The 25,915-nt window shown below is 38.0% G+C and overlaps 1 protein-coding gene across 5 annotated transcripts in view; it reads left to right on the forward strand.

Annotated features, from left to right (window-relative positions):
• Positions 1 to 25,915, forward strand: part of CEP128 (centrosomal protein 128) — a 632,097-nt gene that overhangs the window by 209,639 nt on the left and 396,543 nt on the right. For all 5 annotated transcript variants that reach the window (XM_037832153.1, XM_037832154.1, XM_037832157.1 and 2 more), the window contains one exon: positions 24,436 to 24,786. In XM_037832153.1, coding sequence (XP_037688081.1) covers positions 24,436 to 24,786 — 351 coding nt within the window. The remainder of the gene's footprint in view (positions 1 to 24,435; positions 24,787 to 25,915) is intronic.

The following is a 25,915-nucleotide window of genomic DNA, read 5'->3' on the forward strand; positions in this document are numbered from 1 at the left end:
GCTGACTCGGGGGGAAGCGAGTGCAGCTGGGAGTGATGTTTTGAAGAGAAGCAAGCTTGCTAGAGAGGAACGTCCTGGGAGAAAGCCGTTTTGAGGCCGGAGCTTTGGAGCAGATGCCAGCTGCCTTCATAGCTAACAGAGGTTTTCCGGAGGCCATTGGCCATCCTCCGGTGAGGGTACATGATTGCTGATGTGTTGCCTTGGACGCTTTGTGGCCTTAAGACTGTAACTGTGTAGCGAAATAAATCCCCGTTTTATAAAAGCCAATCCATCTCTGGTGTTTTGCATTCTCCAGCATTAGCAAACTAGGACAGATTTTGGTACCAGAGAAGTGGGGTGCTTTTGCTGCTGAGTTTGCAGATACCAAACATGTTGGAGCAGCTTTTCAAATGGATAAGGGGAAGATTCTGGAAGAATTGTGAGGAGCTTGATAGAAAAGGCCAAAACTGCTTTAAAGAGGCTGTTTGTGGAAATATGGACTCTAAAGATACTTCTGATGAGGACTTGAGCAGAAATGATGAATGTGTTGTTGCAAACTGGAAGAAAGGTGATCCTTGTTTTAAAGTGGCACAGAATTTGGCAAAATTGAGTCCTGGTGTCAGATGGAAGGAAGAATCTGGAAGCAACAACCTGGAATACTTAGCTGAGGAGATCTCCAGACTACGTGTGGAGGACGTATCCTGGCTTCTCCTTGCAGCTTATAGTAGAATGCAAGCAGAGAGAGATAAACTTAGAACTGAACTCTTGGGTTCAAAGAAACCAGAAGTTGATGGCTTGGAAAATTACAGGCTTCCAGGGGGTGGAATCCCAGAAGCTACAGCCCAACGTGAGGATGGAACCAAACATGGAACCCAGCCGCCATTTCAGTACAAGCCAAGATTGGAAAAGGAGTTAAGCAGAAAGGATTTGTGGAAAGTCCTATTGTCTGATGGCTTTGACCCCTGCGTGCTTCATGCAAAGCCAACAGAATTTTTGCGAGATCTTTATAGACAGAGCCATTGCCGGTCTGGACTGGAGGAGACAGGAAAAAATTAAAGGAAAAATCTCTTCAAAGACAGAGCCATGGAGGTTGAGGTCTGGAGTCAGGAGGTCTAGGGCTGAGAGAGCGGAGCAGCCCACATGCAGGGAAAGGGTGAGTTTGCCCTGGAGGTCGAGGGCGGGCCTTCCGCCTCCTTGCTCAGGAAATGTCCTGCCACCCCAAGCCCCAAAGAGGGTGGAGCACATTCCCAGGGAATTGGGGAGAGCCTGGCTGCCACCACACTGTTCTGAAGGGGTTGAGCGTGTGCCCCGGAGATGGAAGGGAATCCGGGAGCTGCCCCGATGTTTGAGGAGGGTGGGGCCGAGAAGGTGGTCTCCCCAATGTGTGGAAATGTTGGAGCACTCACCTAAGTGTTTGGAGAGGAACGGGCTGCAGAAAAGGCCCTTGGGAAGGGTTAGGCTCCCACTCCCTCAAGCCCCAAGGATGCAACATTGTTCTGTAAATGACTCTCGGACTTTGAAATCTAATGGACTTTGTCCTGTGGGTTTTAGGAACTGTTTTGCTCCTGTTAACCCTGTTTTCCTTACTGTTTCTCCTTATGGCAATGGAAATGTTTATCCTATGAATGTCTCTCCTTTGTATATTGGAAGCACATAACTTGTTCTAGGTTCACAGATCCACAGCTAGAGGGGAATTATGCCTTAGAACTGACCAAGCCTAAACTGATTTTGATGGGATTTTGTACTTAACTTTTGTTACTGAAATGATTTAAGTTTTTGTGATATTGTGATGGAATGAATATATTTTGTATTTGGAAAGATAATGTCATTTTGGGTTCCAGGGGGTGGAATGTGCCAGTTTGAGTGTATTGTGTCCCCCAGCATTCTCCAGCATTAGCAAACTAGGACATAGGCTATTCAGATTTTGGAGTTATCAGATGGGGACTTTAAAATAATGGTTATTAATATGTTAAGAAATTGGATAAGGTGCTTAGTTCTAGCAGAGAATGGGAAATTACAGAAAGAATCACATAGAAATCCTAGAACTGAAACACATTATATATATATGAAATTTAAAGTCAGATAGAAAGGGTTTAACAGAAGAGAAGGCGCTTTTAAAAATTACTCAAAAGAATTTTATTAGACATCTAGCAATATGTATACTTAGATTATATAATTTAATATGTGGTTTGCTTTCAGGTTTGATATTTTGCTTTTGTATGTTCTAATGGGAAATGAGAAAAACAGGTTATTTGGCTTTCATTCAGTACATTTTGATTTAGGGCCTATTAGGTCTTGGATCTGATTCTAGGATCTGGGAGTACACAACTAAATGAAAGCAACGTAATCTTTTCCTTCAATAAAATGACAATCCCTGAACTTGTATTTAGTACGGAACAGTTGGTTTATCAGGAAAGCCAGGCCCCTTCAGCATGGGTGGGCAGAATCATAGTGAGGCTTTAAATAGAAAATGGTGGGGAGGGGCTCTGAACCTGAAGAAGTGGGCATGGGTGCCTCCATTGCTAATGCACCAAGATGACTGCTTCCCTTTAAGAAGGCAAAGACATATAAAAAAGCACAGAGTAATTGGAAGAGAAAATGGTAAAGTATTCCCAAATAGAAATTGGTATTTGGTGATTAAAACTCCAAATCAGTGATTTTGTAGTTTTGCAGTTTTAATGATTCCTTTATTATGTCACATTATACCTGTACATTAGAAACCTAATTAAAAAGATAATTTTGTAGGAAAATTCAATACTGACTTCAGTAGACATAGAAAACCTTTTTTTTTTTGTTTGGAACAATATTTATTTTTAAGAAACAAAGAAGGGCTCTGTTATGTCATTCAGCCTTCTTTAGTTTGTTTTCTTCTCATGTCTAAAATAGAAAAATTAATTTTCCCAACTGCTCAAGGTTATTGTATCGTGTAAAGCAATGTATCTGAAATGTCCCAAATAAACCGTAGTTTTCTATAAAGATGTAAGGAAATAATGTTAGGTGTTATGTTGCATTTAGTTTTTCCTCCTCAATATATGTTATATAATATAATTAGAAATATATTTTTGGTTGAACCATGTAATTTATCTTAGTCCCTTCAGCTGTCACATCAATACTGGTAAGTCACCAGAGTACATCATTCATTGATGCCTGCTTTGGCTCGTTGCATTTCATAGCAAATGTATAATCAGGTTGTTCTATCTCAACCCAACAGTCCCAAATACCAATCTGTTTCAAGTAGAACAGTTCTATTCTATTTTACAGTAAAATATTCTTCTCCCAAAGTGCCTAGTTTAGTTAAACATCAGAGTTGCAGATTTAAAGTTATCAGTGTTATAGTGTCGGAAAAATTAAGAAAACACAAATGTACTTTGAAATATGTGTGCCAGAGTCACAATTTCCCTAGTGTGTTGCTGGGGCCTAGATGTTAATTATATGCCCCTTTGTGAAATGTATATGTAAAATGTTCCATTTAGTAAATATGACTGCTAATATTTTTTCTTCAAAAAGAGATGAATGTATTTAATTAATTGAACATTAATTTCTGTACTTTACTCAAGCTTAGTATCATGTTTCGTTAAAAAGTACAAGGAAGCTGTGGTTGTATGAAGCAGATGTGTTTTCATAGGATTTGTAGAAAAATAATTACTTTTAATCACTAGAAAGACTGAGGAACTTATTTTTTGGATTAATTATATTTTGTGTGTCTCTACTCCATTTGGCAAAAATAAAATGATAACAATATGTATGGTCAAAGTTAGTATGATAGAAAAGACAAAAGGTTATATTTTTAAAGGAAGAATATTTGTGATGTGATTATTACAGTGGCCCCTGATGTTTAATGTGTCTGCTCCCTAACTCATCAAGAATTTAAATCAATTTTTAGTGATTATTAATATGTATTTTGCTTGAGTTAAAAACATTGACTCATAGATTTAAAAAAAAAAAATTTTTATTGAGGTTGTTTACATACCATACAATTATCCAAAGATCTCAACTGTGCAGTCAATTGCCCATCATACAGCTGTGCATCCGTCACCACAATTAATGTTTTTTTTCAATTTTTAGAACAGTTTCATTATTCGAGAAAAAAAATAAAGACCAAAAAAGTAAACTCAAATCTTCCCATACCCTTAACCCCCCCTCCCCATTGTTGACTCACAGTATTGGTATAGCACATTTATTACTGTTGATGAAAGAATGTTAAAATACTACTAACTGTAGTATATAGATTGCAATAGGTATATTTTTTCCTATATACCTCTCTACTATTAACTTCTAGTTATAGTGTCATACATTTGTTCTAGTTCATAAGAGAGATTTCTAATATTTGTATGGTTAATCATGGACATTGCCCACCACAAGGTTCACTGTTTTATACATTCCCATCTTTTAACCTCCAACTTTCCTTCTGGTGACGTACGTGACTCTGAGCTTCCCCTTTCCACCACATTCATGCACCATTCAGCACTGTTAGTTATTTTCACAATGTGCTATCATAACCTCTGTTCATTTCCACACATTTAAGTTCAACCTAGTTGAACATTCTGCTCATAATAAGCAACCGCTCCCCATTCTTTAGCCTCATTCTATATCCTGGTAACTTATATTTCATGTTTATGAGTTTATATATTATAATTAGTTAATATCAGTGAGACCCTGCCATATTTGTCCTTATGTGTCTGACTTATTTCACTCAATATAGTGCCCTTAAGGTTTCTTCATCAGCTCTTTTTTTAAGACGGTTTTGTTCACATACCATAACCATACATTCCATCCTAAGTAAACAATCAAAAGTTCCCTGTATAGTCACGTATTTATGTATTCACCACTATCACCACTATCTATATAAGGACATCTCCATTTCTTCCACAAAGCAGGAGGAAGAGCCAAAGAAGGTAGAGAGCCATATGGAAAAAAAAAAAAAAAAAAAAAAAAAAAAGAAAAAAAAACACACAAAAAAAAAAAACACCCAGGAAACAAGAAAAGGAAAGATAGCATTAAATTAAAGTAGAATAAAGAGTCAGACAACATTACCAATGCCAAGAGTCCTATACCCTTCCCTTATGTCCCACTCTTATATGCATTTAACTTTGGTATATAGCCTTTGTTACATTAAAGGAAGTATAACACAATGTTTCTGTTAATTATAGCATCTAGTTTGCATTGATTGTTTTTTTCCCCAGTACCTCCCTATTTTTAACACCTTTCAAGGCTGACGTTCATTAGTTCTCCCTCACGAAAAAGCGTATTTGTATATTTTATCACAATTATTCAGCACTCTAGGTTTCACTGAGTTATACAGTCCCAGTCTTTATCTTTCCTTTTTCCTTCTGGTGTCCCACATGCTTCTAACCTTCCTCTTTCAACCATACTCACAGTCATCTTTGTTCAGTGTACTTATATTGCTGTGCTACCAGCACCCAAAATTGTGTTCCAAACCTCTCCCTCCTGCCTTTTCCTTTCTGTCTGTAGTGCTCCCTTTAGGTTTCCTGTAGGCAGATATTTTGTTCACAAACTGTCAATATCTGTTTGTCAGAGAATATTTAAAACTCTCCCTCATATTTGAAGGCTGGATATAGGATTCTTGGTTGGTGCTTTTTCTTTTTCTGTATCTTAAATATATCACACCACCACTTCCTTCTTGCCTTCATGATTTCTACTGAGAAATCCACATAGTCTTATCAAGCTTCCTTTGTTTGTGATGGATTGCTTTTCTCTTGCTGCTTTCAGGATTCTCTCTTTGTCTTTGATGTTTGATTATCTGATTATTAAGTGTCTTGGCATAGGCCTATTCAGATATATTCTGTTTGGGGTACGCTGTGCTTCTTGGATCTGTAATTTTATATCTATCATAACAGATGGGAAATTGTTATTGATTATATCCTCTATTATTGCTTCTGCCCCATTTTCCTTCTTCTCTTCTCCTTCTGGGACACCCATGACATGCACATTCACACGTTTCAGATTGTCATTCAATTTCTGGAGAGATTGCTCATATTTTTCCATTTGTTCTAGTTTGCTAATGCAAAACACCAGAATGGACTGGCTTTTATAAAAGGGGTTTAGTTGGTTACACAGTTACAGTCTTAAGGCCATAAAGTGTCTGTCAACAAAGGGTACCTTCACTGGAGAAAGGCCCTTGGCATCCAGAAAACCTCTGTTTGCTTGGAAGGCACGTGGCTGACATCTGCTTGCTCCTAGGTTGCGTTTCAAAATGGTGTTCTCCAAAATGTCTGCATCAGCTTCTAATGGCCATCTTCAAAATGTCTCTGTAAGCTGCAGTTCCTCTCTCAGCTTCTGTGCATTCTTCAAAGTGTCCCTCTTGGCTGTAACAGGCTTGTTCCTTCTGTCTGAGCTTTAATAGGGCTCCAGTGAACTAGTCAAGGTACATGCTGAATGGGCAGAGCCACAGCTCCATGGAAAATATCCAATCAGAGGTATCACCTACAGTTGGGTGGGTTGCATCTCCATGGAAACATTCAAAGAATTACAGTCTAATCAACACTAATACATCTGCCCACACAAGATTGCATCAAAGATGATGGCATTTTGGGGGACATAATACATTCAAACTGGCACACTATCTGTTCTTTTGTGTGTAGGCTTTCAACTGTCTTGTTCTCCCTTTCCTGAGTGTTTTCTTCTGCCACTTGAGATCTTCTGTTGTGTGTATTCATTGAGTCTTTCATCTCTTGTGTTGTGCCTTTTATTCCCATAGATTCCGCCAGTTGTTTTTTTTGAACTGTCTATTTCTACCTTCTTTATGCCCAGTGTTTCCATTATATGCTTCATCTCTTTTGCAATATCATCCCTAACCTTTTGAATTGATTTAGCATTAGTTGTTTCAATTCCTATATCTCACTTAAAATGTAAGTTTGTTCTTTGACTGGGTCATAACTTCATTTTTCTTAGTGTAGGTTGTAGTTTTCTGTTGTCTAGGCATCTGGTTTCCTTGGTTACCCCAATCAGGTTTTCCCAGACCTGAACAGGCTCAGATCTCAGAAGGAGGCCATAGTATCAGGTTTCCCTGAGGGTGTGTCTTAGAAGATTGATAAACCTTATGAGGCCTCAGGTTGCTGCACTTTTCTGCCCAGTAGGTGGCACCTGTCAGCCTGTCACTCCCAAGTGGTGTAAGAAGGTGTGGCCCATGGCTGTTTTCCCCCAGGCTTCTGGGGTCTGGTTCTGAATGGAAGGTGGATAGTAGGGCTGGACATCACTTCTTTCCTCTTAGGGGACATACACCCCCTAGGGAGTTTTCCTTTGCATTTAAATAGGGTCTTTGTCTCTGTGACTCTGCTGTCTCTACCCTTGTCTGTGTCAGAGTGCTATGAGCTGAAAATGGCTGAGGCTTTCTCCACTGAACCGCTCAGGTTGAGAGAGAGAAAAAGGGACAGAAACCCTCTTTCAGGTTCAGTCCATGACTCTCAGTTTCACCCATTGGCCAGAGATAGCACCTGGTCCTCTGGGCTCCCCCTCCCAGTACAGAGAAGTCCTCTGGCTCTTCAAGGTCAGTCATCACTAAAACCCTCTATCTGCTTGTTGGGGATTTGGGGCTTACATTGAGCAGTCCACATTTGTCAATTAAAACTCCAGTTGGGGCTGGACTGAGGTATATTCGCTTGTTCAGAGAGTGCTGCTCTTTATCACAGTGAGACTTTGCAGTTCAGGCAGCGTAGGGGGAGGGGACTTCTGGCTTGGGTCCGCAGTTTCTATTCACGGATTCTGTGCTTCAATCTCAGGCATTCCTCTCAATCCAGATTGGTGCACGATGTGTGGACAGTCATGGTTGTCCCCCAGCAGTTAATTCCAGATCATTTACTAGTCGTTCCTGGTTTATTAGTTGCTCTGCGGGGACTAACTTACTTCCTTTCGTCTCTGTACCGCCATCTTCTTCTGTCTCCTGATATACATTTTTAAATTTTATGTTCTACTTTTAACCAGTCTTCGTATTTAAAAAACAGATTTAACTAGTACGGTACTGATGAGTGATAGCCTAATTTGACTACTTAGATGTATTATTTGGAGTTACCAGATATGTTTTGATTGACTGGAATTCCTATATTCAAGAGACTTGCCTTAGTTTTGATGAGTATGGAAAATTGATTAGTTGTCCTCCCGATATCAGTTTATACAGCACCTAAATCATGCTGAAATGAATGAGTTCATCAAGACATGCAATAAAGTGTCAAGCTCATTTCCCACAGAGGTGAGTGGGGTATGGCTTAATTGAGAATCTGAGAATTTCAGGTGAGATTCTGCTAAATCTGTTACTTCTTTTGTTTACTCAATAAAGGCAAAACTTTATAGCATCAGTGAGGGTTTAGCAGGGGAAATAGAAACTACTGTAGGTATTTTATGCAATAGGCATTTCTAATATCATTGGCAGAGCTGGGCCATTGTAGAATTTGAAAACTGCTACTGCAAAAGCTACATGACTAGCACAAGGGGAGATGCACTACAGAACAAAATAAGGTCTTTGTGACCTTGTTGACCAGCAGGAAAAAGGAAAAAGTAGCCCCACTTCCACTTTCCACATTTTCTACATTGCATCAAGTTGTCAGATCCTAATTTGCACCCCAAACCTTACCTCAAGGGAGTGCTGAGAATTTGGCTTTGCAGAATCTTTAGAATAGGGAGGAATATTAGAAGGCAGTCAGATGAAGACTGACTGCTATTGGGTCATATACAATAAGGCAAGTAAACCTGTTTTCTTTGAGTTAAGAAACAGGGACTGTTCCAGTTTGCTAATGCTTCCAGCATGCAAAACACCGGAAATGGATTGGCTTTTATAAAGAGGATTCATTAAGTTACAAATTTATAGTTCTAAGGCCACAAAAGTGTCCAACTAAGGCATCAACAAGAGGATACCTTCACTGAAGAATGGCCAGTGGTGTCCTGAACACCTCTGTCAGCTGGGAAGGCATGTGGCTGGTATCTGCTGGTGCTTTGCTCCTGGGTTGTTTTTCAAAATGGCGTTCTCCAAAATGTGTCTCTCAGCTGCTCTCTGCTCCTTCTATCTGTGAGCTCTCTTATGGGACTCCAGTGATTTAATTAAGACCTACCCTGAATGGGCGGGGTCCTGTCTCCATGGAAGTAATGTAATCAAAGGTTTCCCCCCTAACCAACAGACTACTCAGTCTGCCTCCACAAGATTGCATTAAAGAACATGGATTTTTCTGGGGGACATAATATATCCAGCCGTCACAGGAACCATGGCTTGCATATTTCATAGCCTTTGAGTCCAGCTTCAGATCCATGGTTGGCACTCAGTGAATATTGGTTGAATTCATTTTAATCCTAATAGCACATTTGCAAATATGTATCCATGTGTTATTAATATTATGTTCAATTTGCAGTTTTTGTGTTTTTTTGGAGGGCAGGGATTTCCTTTTTTAAATTTTTTGTCCTTTAATTTTTCGTTAAGTTACAATGAAATAATCTGTGAATTGAAATTATCTAGTTATATGGAAACTGCAAAAATTTCCAACATGTTGAAAGAGAGTTTAATTTCAATGAGTACAAAAATTATAAATGGCATTTTAATATTTTTTCCTGAACCCTGTTTTGGATATAACTTCTCTATTCTCTTCAGTGTTCTTCACCTTGGCCCTGCTTTAAAGTTGTTTTTTTTTCTTAGCAGGGGTGAGTCTAATCTTTATTCACAGGATCAATATTAAAGATGATTAATTGAATTATATTTCAAATGATATTCTACTTGAGGATTGTCTGCTATTTATTAGCCTTATCTTCACTGTTTTTGCCTGCGCTTCAAAATTAATTTTGTGTCAGTACATCATTTTGATGAACACCGTCTTAAGCATTCAGACAATTGGTACTTTTTACTGTACAGTACTGGGTTGCTAGAGCCTGTACTGTAAAACAGATCATTCTAGTGTTGTTTGTGTGATTTTTTTTTTCCAAAGAGAGAAAGAGTTTATTTCTTTTTTTTTATCTTCATTTTATTGAGATATATTCACATACCACGCAGTCATACAAAACAAATCGTACATTCGATTGTTCACAGTACCATTACATAGTTGTACATTCATCACCTAAATCAATCCCTGACACCTTCATTAGCACACACACAAAAATAACAAGACATATATATAAGACATATTTTAATTCAGAATTATGTCTCCAACCAAGAATTTGTAACCAAAACACTTATAGTTATGATAAACTTATCATATGCAAATATATAAACATCCTTAATCTGTATAATAATTAAAATTATAAATTATTCTTTAAGTTCTATGAAATAAGTGTAATATAAACATTCACATAATTTTACAGTATTCATGTTTATTCTAGAATGGTAAAAATGTTTCCATATATATACAACTATTGTATCGTAAATTTGATATTTCTATAACTGATAGGCTAGCTATTATAAACATTAAACTAAAAGTGTATAGTTAGCAATTTTTTGTCCTGGAATTTAGAATGGACTTTCTTAGATATTATCAAATGGGGAAAACAGAACAAATTGAACAACTGGCTTTTTCTCTTCACTGATTTTTCAGTAATGACTAGTGCTTTTTAAATTATTATATTATTATATTTCCAATGTTGGGATTATTCTTTTAAAACTTTTCAGAATGAATCAATATATTCATTCCTTACAATGTTGGGAGACATGTCTTACTGATCTCATTCTCTTCTTAATCTTTTCCTTTTTCCCCTTCTTTTACCCCCTTTTCCCAATCCAACATCAATGTTAAGGAACTTTTATCATGAAAGAGGGCACTAAAGTAACAGGGCAGAGGACTACACACACTCTTGCTTTAGTGGTGTTTAGAGTTGAATATGAGTTCTGGGACTGGCTGTACCTTCATTTTTTTTCCCCCCCTTCTGTCTGTCTCTCTATTCACTTCCCTACTCCACTTTCTCTCTGTCTCTTTTCATTACTTTCAGTAGCAACTGGGGACTTATCTTCCTTTTTTGCTAAGTCATCCCCAATGCTGCTAGCTCAGGGCTCTTCTTCTTTTGGAGTAAACATTATTGTTAATAAATATCATGTAATTGGATAAAGGCCCAGAGGAATGAAATTTAGGTATATATGAAGCAGTATGAATTGGGTAAAGGCATAATTTGAAGTGGAGAAGAAACAATTGCTAATATATGTATATATATCCCATTTATTAAAATTAATTGCTATGTGCCTTCCAGCTAGGGTGTATGGTTCCTGGAAGCAGTTGAACATAGAGCCATGCTGTCTTATTCATCTTCATGTCTCAGCAGCTAGCATATTGGATGGAATGGAAACATACGAGTATTTTCTTCAGAAAGATTGATGTGGTTTTTTTTTTTTTTATTTCACAGTTGGTTCTTGTCTATTATAAGCCAGCCCCTTTGAATTTGATTGCTAAAATTGAATTCAGATGAAAAAGAATTGGTTATACAAGTCTATTCCTGCTTTAAAAGAAGGATAATCTTCAATTATTTTTACTGATGCCATAATATTTAAAACACATTTTTGTTAGGGAAGTTGTAGGTTTATAGACAGATCATGCAAAAAATATAGAATGCCCCCATACCTGCCCCTATTGTTAACAGTTTTCATTAATGTGATATATTTGTTAGAATTGATGAAAGAATGTTTTTATAATTGAACTGTTAACTATAGTCCATAGTTTACATTAGGGCTCACTGTTTGTGTTGTACAGTCCTATGGTTGTTTTTTTTTCTTTAACTTTTATTCCAGTAAAATATATACTACCTAAATGTTTCCATTTTAACCACATTCAGATATATAATTTAGTAGTTTTAATTATATTCACAATGTTGAGTTGCCATAATATTTTAATATCATAGTGTTAGTATAATGCCCCATGGTGATTAATCTTACTTAAGCACATATCTGTTCAAATTATTCCCTTGCTGAAAAACCTTTGAAAGTTTAAACCAAGCTACAGCATTCCCCCAACCCAGTTTCTGACCTTTCTTTTTTCCTTTCTCTTGTTGGCCATCTTGAACTATTACTCTTCAAAAACAGTTACCAATAGCCCACTCTGTAGCTCTTGTCTACACTATTGCCAGTCATGAATGTTTGTCTCCTTTCCACATCGGTGACCAAACCTTTTCTCTTCTTCACACTTTTGTTTGCCTTTAAGTTCTTATTTTATCTTTCTTCTTTTCTGAGGTCTTGTTGATCGGAGTAGTTTGTCTTGAATTTACTAAGAAATCCTGTTTCTGCTAATAGCTTTGATGTCCTTCCCTCTTGGATCAGTCAGTGTTTCTCATGAAGTATTTTACTCAGTGCCTACCTCAGTGTCTTGTACATTGAGGGAAGTAAGTATTATGTGACTGGTTTTGTTTTAGCCCCAGTCAATCTTATTCTTGGATTTTTCTCTCTCATTTTCAAAAATGTTCCAGAAACATCTTTGCATTTAAGATTGTGTAATTCCTATTTAGGATTTCCTCTAGACTTCAGAGGAAATTTAAATTCCATATGGCAATTTATTTAAAGGGATTATTTGGTTAGTCTCCAAGTCAGTAGCATAATTGTGCTGGTTTGGATGTATTACTTGGAAGAATTGCAAGGAGCTTGATAGAAAAGGCCTGAATGGTTTTGAAGAGACTGTTGAAGAAATGTGGACTCTAAAGATACTTCTGATGAGGCCTTGAACAGAAATGAATGTGTTGTTGTAAACTGGAAGAAAGGCGATCCTTGTTTTAAAGTGGTAGAGAATTTAGAAAAATTGAGTCCTGGTGTCAGATGGAAGGCAGAATTTGAAAGCAACGAGCTGAGATACTTAGCTGAGGAGATCTCCAGACTATGTGTGGAGGATGTAGTCTGGCTTTTCCTTGAAACTTATAGTAAAATGTGACAGGACAGAGATAAGCTGAGAAATGAACTCTTGGGTAGAAAGAAACCAGAAAATTCCAGACTTCCAGAAAGTGAGACCCCAGAGGCTACAAACCCACGTGAGGATTTAACCAAACATGGAACCCGACCTCCATTTTAGTACAAGCTGGGATTGGAGACAGACTTATCCAGAAAGGATTTGTGGAAAGTCCTATTGTCTGATGATTTGACCCCTGTAAACTGCATGCCAAGTCTACAAAATTTTTGTGAGATCTGTATAAGCAGAACTACTGCTGGTCTGGACTGGAGGGGAATGGAGGAGGGACAAATTGAAAGGAAAATTTCTTCAAAGACAGAACAATGGTAATTGAGGTCAAGAAATCTTGAGCAAGGATAGCACAGCAACCCATGCACATAGAAAGGGTGAGTTTGCCCTGGAGGCAGAGGGTGGGCCTTCCGCCTAGATGCTCAGGAAGAGTTCTGCCACCCCAGGCCTCAGAGAGGGTGGAGCACATTCCCTGGAGGTTGGGGAGAGCCTGGCTGCCATCCCACTGTTCTGAATGGGTTGCCCCAGAGATGGAAGAGAGTCTGGGTGCTGCCCCGATGTTTGGGAGGGTGGGCCCCAATGCGTAAATATGTTGGAGAACTCACCCAGCGTTTGGAGAGAAAAGGGCTGCCGCAAAGGCCCTTAGAAAGGGTTGGACTCCCGCTCTCTCAAGCCCCAAGGATAAAATGTTCTATAAATGACTCTCAGACTTTGAAATCTAATGGAATTTGCCCTGTGGGCTTTAGGAACTGATTTGGTCCCTTAAACCCTGTTTCCTTTTCAGTTTTTCCCTATGACAATGGGAATGTTTATCCTATGACTGTCCCTCCTTTATACGTTGGCAGCACATAATTTGTTCTAAGTTACACAGGTCCACAGGTAGAGGGGAATTTTGCCTTCAGACAGACCATACCTGTAACTGATTTTGGTGGGATCTTGTACTTACCTATTGTTACTGAAATGATTTAAGCTTTTGTGATATTAAGAAGGAATGAATGTATTTTGTTTATGGAAAGATGATGTCATTTTGGGGTTCAGGGCATGGAATGTGCTGGTTTGGATGTATTATGTCCCCCAAAATGTCATGTTCTTTGATGCAATCTTGTGGGAGCCGATGTATTAGTGACGATTAGGTTGGAATCTTTGGATTAGGCTGTTTCCTGGAGGTGTGACCTACCCAGCTGTGGGTAATACCTTTGATTAGATTATGTCCATGGAGGTGTGACCCCATCCATTCAGCATGGGTCTTGATTAGTTTACTGGAACCCTATAAAAGCTCACAAATAGAAGGAACTCAGAGCAGCTGAGAGTGACATTTTGGAGAGTAGCTCAGAAGGACATTTTGGAGACAGCCTCTGAAAGCAGACTTTTGCTGACACTTTGGAGATGCTAGTCCAGCGCTTGCTCTGGAGAAGCTAAGAGAGGACAAAACCCCCCAAGAGCAATATTTTGAAGAAAGCACAGGAGCTGGGAGAGGAGCTCGAACACAACCAGGGATCAGCAGATGCCAGCCACATGCCTTCCCAGCTAACAGAGGCTTTCTGGACAGCATTGTCCTTCCTTCGGTGAAGGTAGACTCGTGTTGATGCCTTAATTGGACATTTTCATGGCCTTCAGACTGTAAATTTGTAACCAAATAAACCCCCTTTATAAAAGCCAATCCATTTCTGGTATTTTGCGTAATGGTAGCATTAGCAAACCGGAACAACAATGAAGTAGATTTGACATTAAATTGAATTTCAGGCACCTGGAGCTAGTCATTTTTCTGGCAAAAGCTACCTATCTTAACTTGAATTGATTACTTTATACTTCTGGGCCTCAGTTTCTGCATCTCTAACATGAGGGTGTTGGATTAACTAATTTTTACATTTTCTCTAGTCAGTAATAAAAACTTCTCTTGGTTGAGTTTCTGCCATGTGCTAGTCACTCTTCCAGGTGCTTTGGTGGTCTCATGTAGAGATCATCTAAGAGGAAGGTATTATTGTGTCCATTTCATACATGAAATTGCTTTGAATCATAGAGGGTGAGCAGCTGTTCTAAAATCAGAGTGGAAGAACTGGGATTTAAACTCAAGTCTGTGTGGCTCATACTCTTTCCATGATATGTCACTGTAGGTGTTTCTTCTGAGTCATTAAAGTTTGGCTTTCTCATTTACTTTTACATGTTTCTGCAGAAATTATATAAATACTGTGTATGAAAATGTTTATTTAAAAATATATTCTTCAGAGTACTCCGGTTTATTTGGGGTTAATTTTTAATTTTTGGTGTATTTTTAAATGTTCACTGAAGCACCTCATTTTTTATGTATTTATTTTTGTCTGTTGATTTTTAAGGGTGAGTAGAGGAGAAGTTGTCTTATAGTGAATTTTAGTTACATCAATTGGCCAAATAGTCATTATTGATACTTACACTGTAGTCTACTTTATATCCTTTAACCCCTCATGGAAAAGGTTTTAAATGCAGACTCAGCAATTCTTCTTCATGAATATCAGAAATAGGAAGAAGGTGGGTAGAAGATTTTTGTATGCTAGAAAGCTGATTTCTTTATTCTGTAAATTTACTCCATCATTCTGTCTTGCCTAAATTTTTCACTTCTGTAATTGATAAATATCTTATTGTAATCAACATATATGAAATTGTGATCTTAAGAGTATGATCAGTTAGATTTTTATGATTGACCCTATCCATATTATTGATTGCTTTTTGCAGAATATGTCTTTCCTTCATTTTAATCCCTTATCTATGTGAGTAGGCTTCTGTAGTTTTCTTGGAATTTGAATCATACCATTTCAGCAATTAGAAAGGGAGCTACTGGTAGCTAAAGCCATTTAATTTTAAAGAGTTCTTTTCTACCATCTTCTAAATATATTGTTTTACAGATATTATTTACAGTTAATTGTTTAATTAAGATCTCATTTGGCCTTATCTTCTGCTCCTTTCTGTGTGTTCTTTGGCCCTTTATTGCTGTACAGTAAAGAGGTATAGCAGGCCTGAAATCGCTATCCTTAGAAAGCCTGTTTGCAAGGTTGAACCTTGGCTGGCATCTGTGAACTTCATGGGGTAAACAGTTCCCCTACACTGATAATAAGCTTTCCATAAATGATAATTATAACTCACTGTGCCTAGATTGTTTGTACAAACAATGTGGTTTATGCTGAATCCTTGCTTTCCTTCTGGGATCCTGGAATTTAAGTATGTGCTAGGCAGAGGGTGCCTATATGACCAGTTCCCAATAAAAACCTTGAGCACTGAGTCTTTGACGAACTTCCCTGGTAGGCAACACTTCACCGATGTCAGAAATAATGGCTGGAGGAATTAAGTGTGTCCTGTGTTTCCACTGGGAGAGCACTCTTAGAAGCTTGTACCTGATTTCCTCTAGACTTTGCCCATGTGCCTTTTCCCTTTCCTGAGTATCCTTTCACTGTAATAAATCTTAGCCATGCATGCAATTATATGTTGAGTCCTGTGAGTCCTTCTAGCAAATTATCAAACTTGAAGGTGGTTTTGGGACTCCTCAACACAAGTACCTATGAACATTTTTTGCTACTTGAAGAATGAAAGAGAGAGAAAATAAATGAAACTCTTGTGTGTCATATTTTGGATTAGTTAGAGTTTTAATAAACCTTTTGGCAATGTATTGGAATGAATTCTTGGGATAAAGAAGGTTCCTGTGTTTTCGGATTGTTCCTTTCCTTGAAAGTGCTTATATAATGGGAAATAAGTAATGGCTTAATTAAATGATACAAAATGTAACTATCCTGCTTTAGTGGCTGAGATAATTTCATGGAATTTAAATCTAAAAAGATCTTCAGAGTTAAAGTTACCTCCAGGAATGTAAAACAGTAATAATAGAACTGAAAATCATCAAAAGAGAATAAATATGAATATTGCTTTTTATTTGGCATATCATGTAGTACATGAAGACGATGCTAATATTTACTGTATGTTCCTACCCTGAAAGCATTTATCCATTGATTAATGATGTTTGTATTCTTGTGCATTCTCTCTCTCTATATGTGTGTGTGTGTGTGTGTGTGTGTGTGTGTGTGTGTGAGGAAAGATTTGTTGAGGATATATTGATAAGAAAAGTTTGTTATAATTCAGTTTTTCTGATTGGTTATTTGAGGAATTTGGTGCTGAAGAAAATGCCAGAACAATGGCTAAATAGAATCAGCTGAGGGAAGAATATAAGAAAAAATTCTATGGCAAATTTTACCTGAAGCACAACACAGACTGGTAGTAGCTGAGAAGCAGTAGTAACAGACTTGGGGCATTAATGGAAGTGCTCATCCAAGTTCAAATTCAAACCTGCTTTTTCATCAGTTGTGTGAACCGCAGTTATTCACGATGAGCCACAGTTATTCACGATGAGCCATACCTTTTACTGTTTATTTGCACACACATATCTAATCAATAACACGATGTTTTCAAATTTCTTCTAAGTGAGTTTTTATGTATAACATGGTAATATGAAGGTCTCCAATTTTTAGATGTGAGAATAAAGGAATTTATGTGTGTAAGCTCTGGGTTTGCATATATTGATCCTTATGCCTATTCCTGTTGCCCTGAAATTATAGATTGATTAATAATGCTGAACTTATTTTGCTTCTGGCTTTAAGAGTTGCTGGAGAACTCTGAGGAATTTTGAATACTTTTGGGTCCATTACAAATTTGAGACTATCTAACTGGAACCTTATTTCTGTTTGTCAGTTTTTAAAATATTTATGTTTCCTCTTTCATCGCCTTCAGTGGTTATTTCAGACCTTTTCCACTATTTACATGCACAATTCCATTCCCATTCTGTCATCCCTCAGCAGAGAGAGACTTCACTGCCATTTTAGGAGGAGTATCTTTTTTAAATGCAATTCTGAGATATATTCACACACCATACAAACTATTCAAAGTATACACTCACTGGCTCAGAGTGTCATTACATAGTTGTGCATACATCCCCAGGATCAATTTTAGAACATTTTCATTACTCCAGAAAAGTTATAAAAATAAAAAAGAAAACCCAAATTAGTAGGAGTATCTATATATTATAAATTGGGCATCAGATGAATTCACTTTTTTGATGTGCTATATTTAAGACGCAATGAGGTTTCCAAGTGTAGAAAGTCATTATGCAATTAGATATTTAAAGTTCTGGAGTTTAGTTGATTGGTCTGACTTCTGAATTAGGAATCACTTGTATCTCTATCTACCAATATATTTGCTTATCTACCAAGGATGTTATGTAGATAGCATGATGCCTAATACTAATACCAATACTCTGGAGAGGTATTTTTTTTTTTTTTTTTTTTGAGTTTTTTTTTTTTTTTTAATTTATTTTGAAATAAATTCAAAGTTATAGGAACAGTTGCAAAAACAATACAAACCTCATATACAGAACTCCAGCATACCCTGACCCCCTTCCCCTGGTACCCCGATCCACCAACTTTAACATGCTGTCATACCACCATTTCTCTTTCCTGCCTCCCTCCCTCCCTCATCTATCCATCATCTATTGCTCTGTCTTCTGAACATATGAGAACAAGCTGCACACATCCTTGAAAAAATACTATAATTCACATATACAATTCCAATGAACAAGAACATTCTTTTATGCAATCCCATTAAGTAAGTGCAGCTAAGAAGTTCAAGAAATTCAACATTGATACAAAGCTTACATTCTGTATTTCATTTTTTTTTCCTTATGTCTCAGCTGTATCGCTTTGAGCCTCCTGTCTTCCATCCTCAGATCCCATCCAGGATCATCCTTGGCATTGTCATCTATTTAGACTGTCTTTTTTTTTTTTTTTTTTTCAATTGTGGGAACATATATACAGCATAATCTTCCCATTCCACCCCCTTCCTAGCATTCTATTAGTGGGATTAATCACATTTAGAATGTTGTAATGCTATCACCTTCCCACCATCCATTACTAGAAATTTCCCTTCACCTCAAACAGCAACCCTACACTCATTTCTTAACTCCCCATTGCCCCTTCCCCCACTTCTCGTAACCCATACTCTACTTTTCATCTCTATGGTCATATTCTTGGATAATTTCTTTGTGTTTACTGTGGGGCTTAAAGTTAACCTCTTAAATCCATAACAATCTTGTTTTTCTTTGATACCAACTTAACTTCAATAGGACACGTAAACTATGTTCCTATACTCCCAACTTTATATAGTTCTGGTCAAAAATTACATATTTTACATTTTACATATTTTACATTGAGTCCAAAACCAGTGATTTGTCATTAGAGTTTGTGTATTTTATATCATGTAGGAAGTAAATAGTGGAGTTACAAATCAAAAATTATTGACTTCTATTTGCATTCCATTGTGGTCAGAGAATTTGCTTTGAATATATTCAATTGTTTTGTTTTGTTTTTTATTTATTGAGGCTTGTTTTATGTCCCAGCATATGGTCTATTCTGGAGAAAGATCCATGATCACTAGAGAAAAATGTGTGTCCTGGTGATTTGGGGTGTAAGGTTCTACATATGTCTGTTAAAATTCTCTCTCTCTCTCTCCTTTCTTTGTTTCTCTGTGGGTAGGGCTCCCTTTAATATCTGAAGTAGGGCAGGTCTTTTATTGGCAAACTCTCAGCATTTGTTTGTCTGTGAAACATTTAAGCTCTCCCTCAAATTTGAAGGAGAGTTTTGCTGGATAAAGTATTCTTGGTTGGAAAATTTTCTCTCTCAGAATTTTAAATATGTCATGCCACTGCCTTCTTGCCTCCATGGTGACCGCTGAGTAGTCACTACTTAGTCTTATGTTGTTTCCTTTGTATGTGGTGAATTGCTTTTCTCTTGCTGCGTTCAGAACTTGTTCCTTCTCTTCAGTATTTGACAGTCTGATCAGAATATGTCTTGGAGTCTGTTTATCTGGATTTATTCTATTTGGAGTTTGCTGGGCATTTATGCTTTGTGTATTTATATTGTGTAGAAGGTTTGGGAAGTTTTCCCCAACAATTTCTTTGAATACTCTTTCTAGACCTTTACCCTTCTCTTCCCCTTCTGGGACACCAATGAGTCTTAAATTTGGACGTTTTATTTTATCTATCATATCCCTGAGATCCATTTTGATTTTTTCGATTTTTTTCTCCATTCTTTCTTTTGTTCTTTCATTTTCAGTGGTCCTCTAGGACACTGAGTCGTTGTTCAGCTTTCTCTAATCTTGTATTATCAATATCCAGAGACTTTTTAATTTGGCCAACCGCTTCTTTTATTTCCATAAGATCTTCTGTTTTTATATTTACTCTTGCAATTTCTTCTTTATGCTCTTTTAGGGTCTTCTTTATGTTCTTTATATCGTGTGCCATGTTCTTCTTCATGTCCTTTATATCCTGTGCCATGCTCTCATTCTTTGATTGTAGTCCTTTGATTAATTGTGCCAAGTACTGTGTCTCTTCTGATATTTTGATTTGGGTGTTTGGGATTGGGTTGTCCATATTGTCTGGTTTTAACATATACTTTAAGATTTTCTGTTGTTTTTGGCCTCTTGGCATTTGCTTTGCTTGATAGGGTTCTTTTGAGTTGTAAAAAATACAAATCTGATTTTTCAGATCTACAACTTGGTGGCGTACACTTTCTCTAACTAACCAGCAGATGGCATCTGTGAGTCACCTATTCCCCTCAAGTCAGTTCTCCTCAACTTTGTCTTTGTGGTATGTGGGGAAATGACTCTTGTGGGGTTCAATTGGTGAACTCGGTTTGGGTGTGCTTTTGGTGCTGTCCACCCTGTATGTGGGGCATGTGTCTGTGTGGTTAGGGAGGCAGGGCAGCTTTAATAATCAAACCTCCCAGGTGTTCCTGGAAAGTCAAGGCTGTTGCAAGAGTCTAAGCCTTCATTTCAGTTTTGCCCCAGATTTTCTCTGCCACGGACCCACAGGTCACCGGCATTGACGTAGTGTCCCTGGGTTTTCCAAGTGGGCCCCTTTCTCAGGTGTGATCTTCCAGGACCTCTGCTGAGGGAGGGCTGTGCTACATCACAAGTGCGTGCCATCTCTCAAGGGAAGCCCTGGGCTGCCGGGCCATGCAGGGGCGCTCCCAGCCTGATGCAAAGATGGCTGAATGGGGTGTCTCAACCCCCCCCCACTTTTTGCACAGCTCCACCTTCCCAGCTCCGGGACAACTAGCTGTGTATGCACCCAAGTCCACTGTCCACGGCCGATATTGTGACATGTGCACGGTGCCGTGGGATACGCTCCCCGTCACACTGGGTTTTGTGGCGCAGCTCTGGGCTGTTGGTATGGCCCCGGGTAGGAGTGTCTGCAGCCCGCCGGGGAGCTGGCTGCAAGCAGCATGGTTTCTTTCTCCTTTTGGCTCTCCCCTCTGCCCCCCTTGCCCTGAGGGAATCAGCAGTGGTCTATCCTCCACACCTGACACCGAGAGGCTAGCACAGCCCGCTCCTGCTGTGCTTCACTGCGCGGTTCTCACTGTCGTAACTGCAGCCACTCCTGGGTTTTTCTTTTTTTTTTTTGAAAAAAGAACTAGTCCATCTCCAAATGCCAACCCCGGTTTCCCCACACCACAGTGCGGCCGCGTGACTTTCAGCCAGCTTACTCAGTCATTTCAGAATGTAGACTCCCGGTTTCACCAAGTGCACGGTCCCTGTGGTTTTAGCAGACCTTGTCCAGCTGGTGCATCGCTGAAACTGGTGTTCTGGGTCACTTTCTGGTTTTTATCTAGTATTTTTCACGGAGGTGTTTTTTTGCCCTGTCTCATCTAGCCATCATCTTAGGTTCTCTCTGGAGAGGCATCTATGTTTAAGAGCTATCTGGCTGTAGAGTCTTGGGAAGGAGGGTATGAATGAACAGGAAGAAAAATAAGAACCAGGTAAGTGTGGTATTATGAAAATCAAGGGAAAAAAGAGACTTAAGAATGAGAAGAGGTGATTAGCAGTGTCACATGCTATAAGGAAACTAGTTGAGGAAAGATTTTAAAGAGCTCATTGTATTTGGCTTTGGGAGATCTTTGCAGATCTTGGTAGGAGCTGTTTCAATTGTTTGGTAGGGATGGAAAGCAGCTCTAGTGAACTGAGAAGTGATTTGATAATAAGATGATGGTGGCAGCAAGTGTGGACTACCCTTTCCTGGAGGTTGGCTTAAAATGAAGATTATAGGATGCTGGTGAGAAGATAATGTAGGATTTAGTAATGTTTTTGTTTATGCTTTTATTTTTTAATCACTACTGTTATTTTAAGATGGAAGATGTAGAGCAGAATGATCCAATAGGGGAAGAGAAGTTCAAGACGTGAAAGAGAGGAGATGATTAATTTACTGATGTCCTTGATAGATGTGGAAGGAAATAGTGAAGAAACAGCTAATTAGTCTTTTGGAGGAAGGATCCCTTTTCCTAAGAGGCTGGAGAGGAGGACATATGACTAGGCATTGGTAAGTTTCAGTATGTTAAGAGTAGGAAATTTTGTGTCCTGCCTGATGAGCTCAGTTTTATTTCTTAAGGAGAAGCTATGTTATTTACTAAGAGTGAAGGAGAATATGATAGGGCTACAGACAAGACATTTTGGAATGGCCGTTGTGTGAACTGGAAACTGAGGCGCTGTCTCCCGTGTGTGATAGTATCAGTGGATAGTCCTGTGTGATTTTCCTTAAAGAACTTAGTAACCTGGTATAGATATGGGGAATATTTGAATTTACTCAGAGTTGGACAGTTTGAAATTGGAGTTTGAGATATGAGCAAGAAAGTGGTTAAGGTAGAAGATTACAAAGGTCATGCTAGAGAGCTAAGGATTTAAGGTCAGCAGAATGAATGTCGCTTCATTTCAGTGATTGTGAAGAGCAGAAGGAAGGGAGTGTGAGAACTGGTCAGATTGGTAGGTGAAGCTAGAGGGGGCATGGCTCTTGTTTCAGAGGTGGCAGTTCTTATAAAAACACCAAGATTAGGACCATTGGAGCAGGTAATTGAAGAGGCATGGAGTTAAGGTTGTTTGAGAATCTAAACTTCGGCAAGGTTCAAGAGCATGGACTCGAGTCAGACTACTATGGTCTGAATTCCTCTGCATTCACATATTAAGTAAGCATTCTTGGGCAAGTTACTTAACTACAGTAAGGGTTTAATGAGACGGAGATAGTAATAGTGCCTTATTTTATGTGTTGTGGATTGAAAGATAATTCCTATAAAGCATTTTTATAATCCCTGGCACAACTCGAGTGCTCAGTAAGTTTCAGTAGTGGTCTTAGTTTTATTATTGTTATTATTGATAGCCTCATTTCATTTAGAGATCTTAGTTCACATGTTCCATTCTAAGAGAGACCCTCCCTGAGTGCAGTGTAGAGAATGAACACGTTTTAGCGTCTAGCACTAGCTATTGTAATTTAGCTGTTGGATGAATATCTCCTCATTAGATTATTAGCTTCTTTGGTGTTAAAGCCATATCTTATTAATCCTTCTATCAACCATGTGTGTGATACTTAGTAGATGTAACCACCCTCCCCAAATGTTTGTTGGAAAAAAAATAATTGGTTCTACTTCTCGTTTGAGGCGGAAATCACTTGAATACAGCTTGTTTATAAAGTTGATTTTTAGCATAGTGGTAAAACTTTTAGAATAAGGGCAAAAGAGTAAACCACAATCACTAGGGTTTTCTGATCTCATTTTAGAACTTTCCACACAAACAAGTGCACAGTCCTCAGTTTACTATTTTGTTTGGATGGATAAAGGAGTGACTCATCTCTTCCAAGCTGCGTTGAATTTAGCAGACCGAGCAAATGCATATCTGTTGCTCAGAAAATGAAGCTTGTTTTTGAGACTTTTTTTCCCCCCATAACGTCAAACCATGACTTTAATCATGGAGAAACATTATATTTAACTTTGAGTCACAGATCAGGGCTAATGGAATCTGGAACTGGAAATTCTGCCATCAGGGCCAGAGGAACTTGGTTAATATTTCCAGTCTCTTCATTTGTCAGTGTCTGATGCAATATAGATGATGTTTGTTGTTTATCCAGCTTTCAGCATGATCTTAGCATGAGCCTGTTCTTATTTGGACACATTTCCTGTTCATGTTACCTTTGTTACCTCAGTTATTTGAATACTAAGGCTCAGGAGGGGCAGCTTATGGGATGTATTGTAAGCACTAAATTTCTGAATTTGTCACTCTCTTTCAAGGTTTGACTATTATGTTATTTTATTTTGTATACAAAGTCACATAAAAGCAACGTCCTCCAATTTTTAAAGTTAAAAATAGATAATTGCCCATTCTTCTTGAATTAAAATATATATTAGTTATGATGATTTAGGTAATGTCCAAATGTTTTATTAAGCGAGATTTTAAGAGTGCAGGTTCTTTTCTTGACTAGAGAAATATTCAAATCAATGTAAATTAAGTTTATCTAAAAATCTATACTACTATGATGCATGTAAGCGTGAGATAAGCACATCAACTTTCCTTGATGCTTCATGGTGTTCTGCTGGACTCCAGAGTTTCGTAATAGTTGATTCAGACGGTTATCGCATGTTTAATAGTTGTTCTCATGGAGGGACTGATTCCTGGAGTTTTCACCTCTACAATCTTCCAATAATCCTTGTCCTGTGTATTCAATTTTGATAAAAATGTGTTCCTAATATTTTACATACTTTATTCCTAGAATTTAACTTGTGAATTGGAAGAAAGGGAAAAACAGCAACAGCAGATGTTGGATCGACTCAAGGAGATCCAGAGTCATTTTGAGACGTGTGAGGCTGAGCATAAGTGTGCTGACCTCCAGATCTTACAGCTGACTCACCATGCAGAGGATGCAACCAAGCAGGCAGAGTGCTACCTCAGTGAGTTCCAGCAGTCAGAGGCCCTGAGAGAGGAGGCAGAGAAGAGGAGAGAACAGCTGAAACTGAAAGCTCAGGAATCCATTAGGCAGTGGAAGCTTAAGTATAAAAAATTAGAGCGAGAATTGGAGAAACAATCGGATGCGCTTAATCAACTGACAGACAAGAATAATCAGGTATAAAAGCCAAATTCCTAAGAAATTGTTTTTGCTGTGACTGGTCATTCTTTTATCCATCCTTTGAACAGACACTTGTGTACCATTCTTTGCATATAATCTATGACTATATCCTTGATAAAAGAGTTTTTACGTCTTGGAAATTTCAAGGTAAAAATATCATTTACTTTTTATCCTTTTTAAAGTGTTTTTAATACCGTAACATTCTATGGCTTTTCAGAGTTGGCCCTTAAGATAGATCTCCCTCTCTCTCTGGTTTAGCTTAACGTTCTCTAAATTGAAATTATTCTTTAATACTCAAAGGGAAAAAAATCACTAACCCTTCCTTAACAATACATGACTTTTTCTCCAATACATGTATTTTTAAGTCTCATTTATTTTGTTACATTTCAATTTAACTGTTGATTTGGGAGAAGCATTTAAATGCAATAGTTACGTCTGGGTCATTTTCTGGCAGCAGCTACAGTAAATTTAGTTACATGAGTGACACTGACAATCTCACTGACTGAGCAGTGTTATCTGGTCACAAACCTCTTCAAGACTCTACAGTTGTGCCCTTTTGATGGCAAAAAAAGCATTTCACTAATGTATGCATGCATTCCACATAATCTTTTTTCTTGTATAATCGGTTACTTTAGATGGATTTTATGCTCCTATGTTGATTCTCAACATTATTTGGGTTGAATTAAACCCAGATGTTTATAAGGTAATAAGCAGGAAAATCATAATTGATTTTTATCCATGTTTAGTTTTGGTTTATCATTGCTTCTTTGTCATTTGTCACTTGTCAAGAACTCTGAACATTCTAGAAGAATAATCATTTGGATAAGTTGACTTTCTTTCAAAAGAATACAACATGTAGGGCAATTATATTTATAAAATCAGTTGTCAGGACTTAAGAGTGACAGATGCTTATTTCAGATGAGCTGTCATGGAAAGATGCTTTACCTTTTACATATGAATTTTTTGGACATATAGAAGATGAAGAAAGTGATCATTTTAGTAGTCATTATGGAGTGCTTTTCAATTTAACCCATCTGATACATCCTGGATGGCTGGTTGCCCTGAAGTAAAGCAGTTCTAAAGCTTTCGGACTTGAATGTGAACAGATTTGATCCCAGGAAATTGC

Source organism: Choloepus didactylus, chromosome 4 (genome assembly GCF_015220235.1).
Source record: "Choloepus didactylus isolate mChoDid1 chromosome 4, mChoDid1.pri, whole genome shotgun sequence".
Classification (NCBI taxonomy): Eukaryota; Metazoa; Chordata; class Mammalia; order Pilosa; family Megalonychidae; genus Choloepus; species Choloepus didactylus.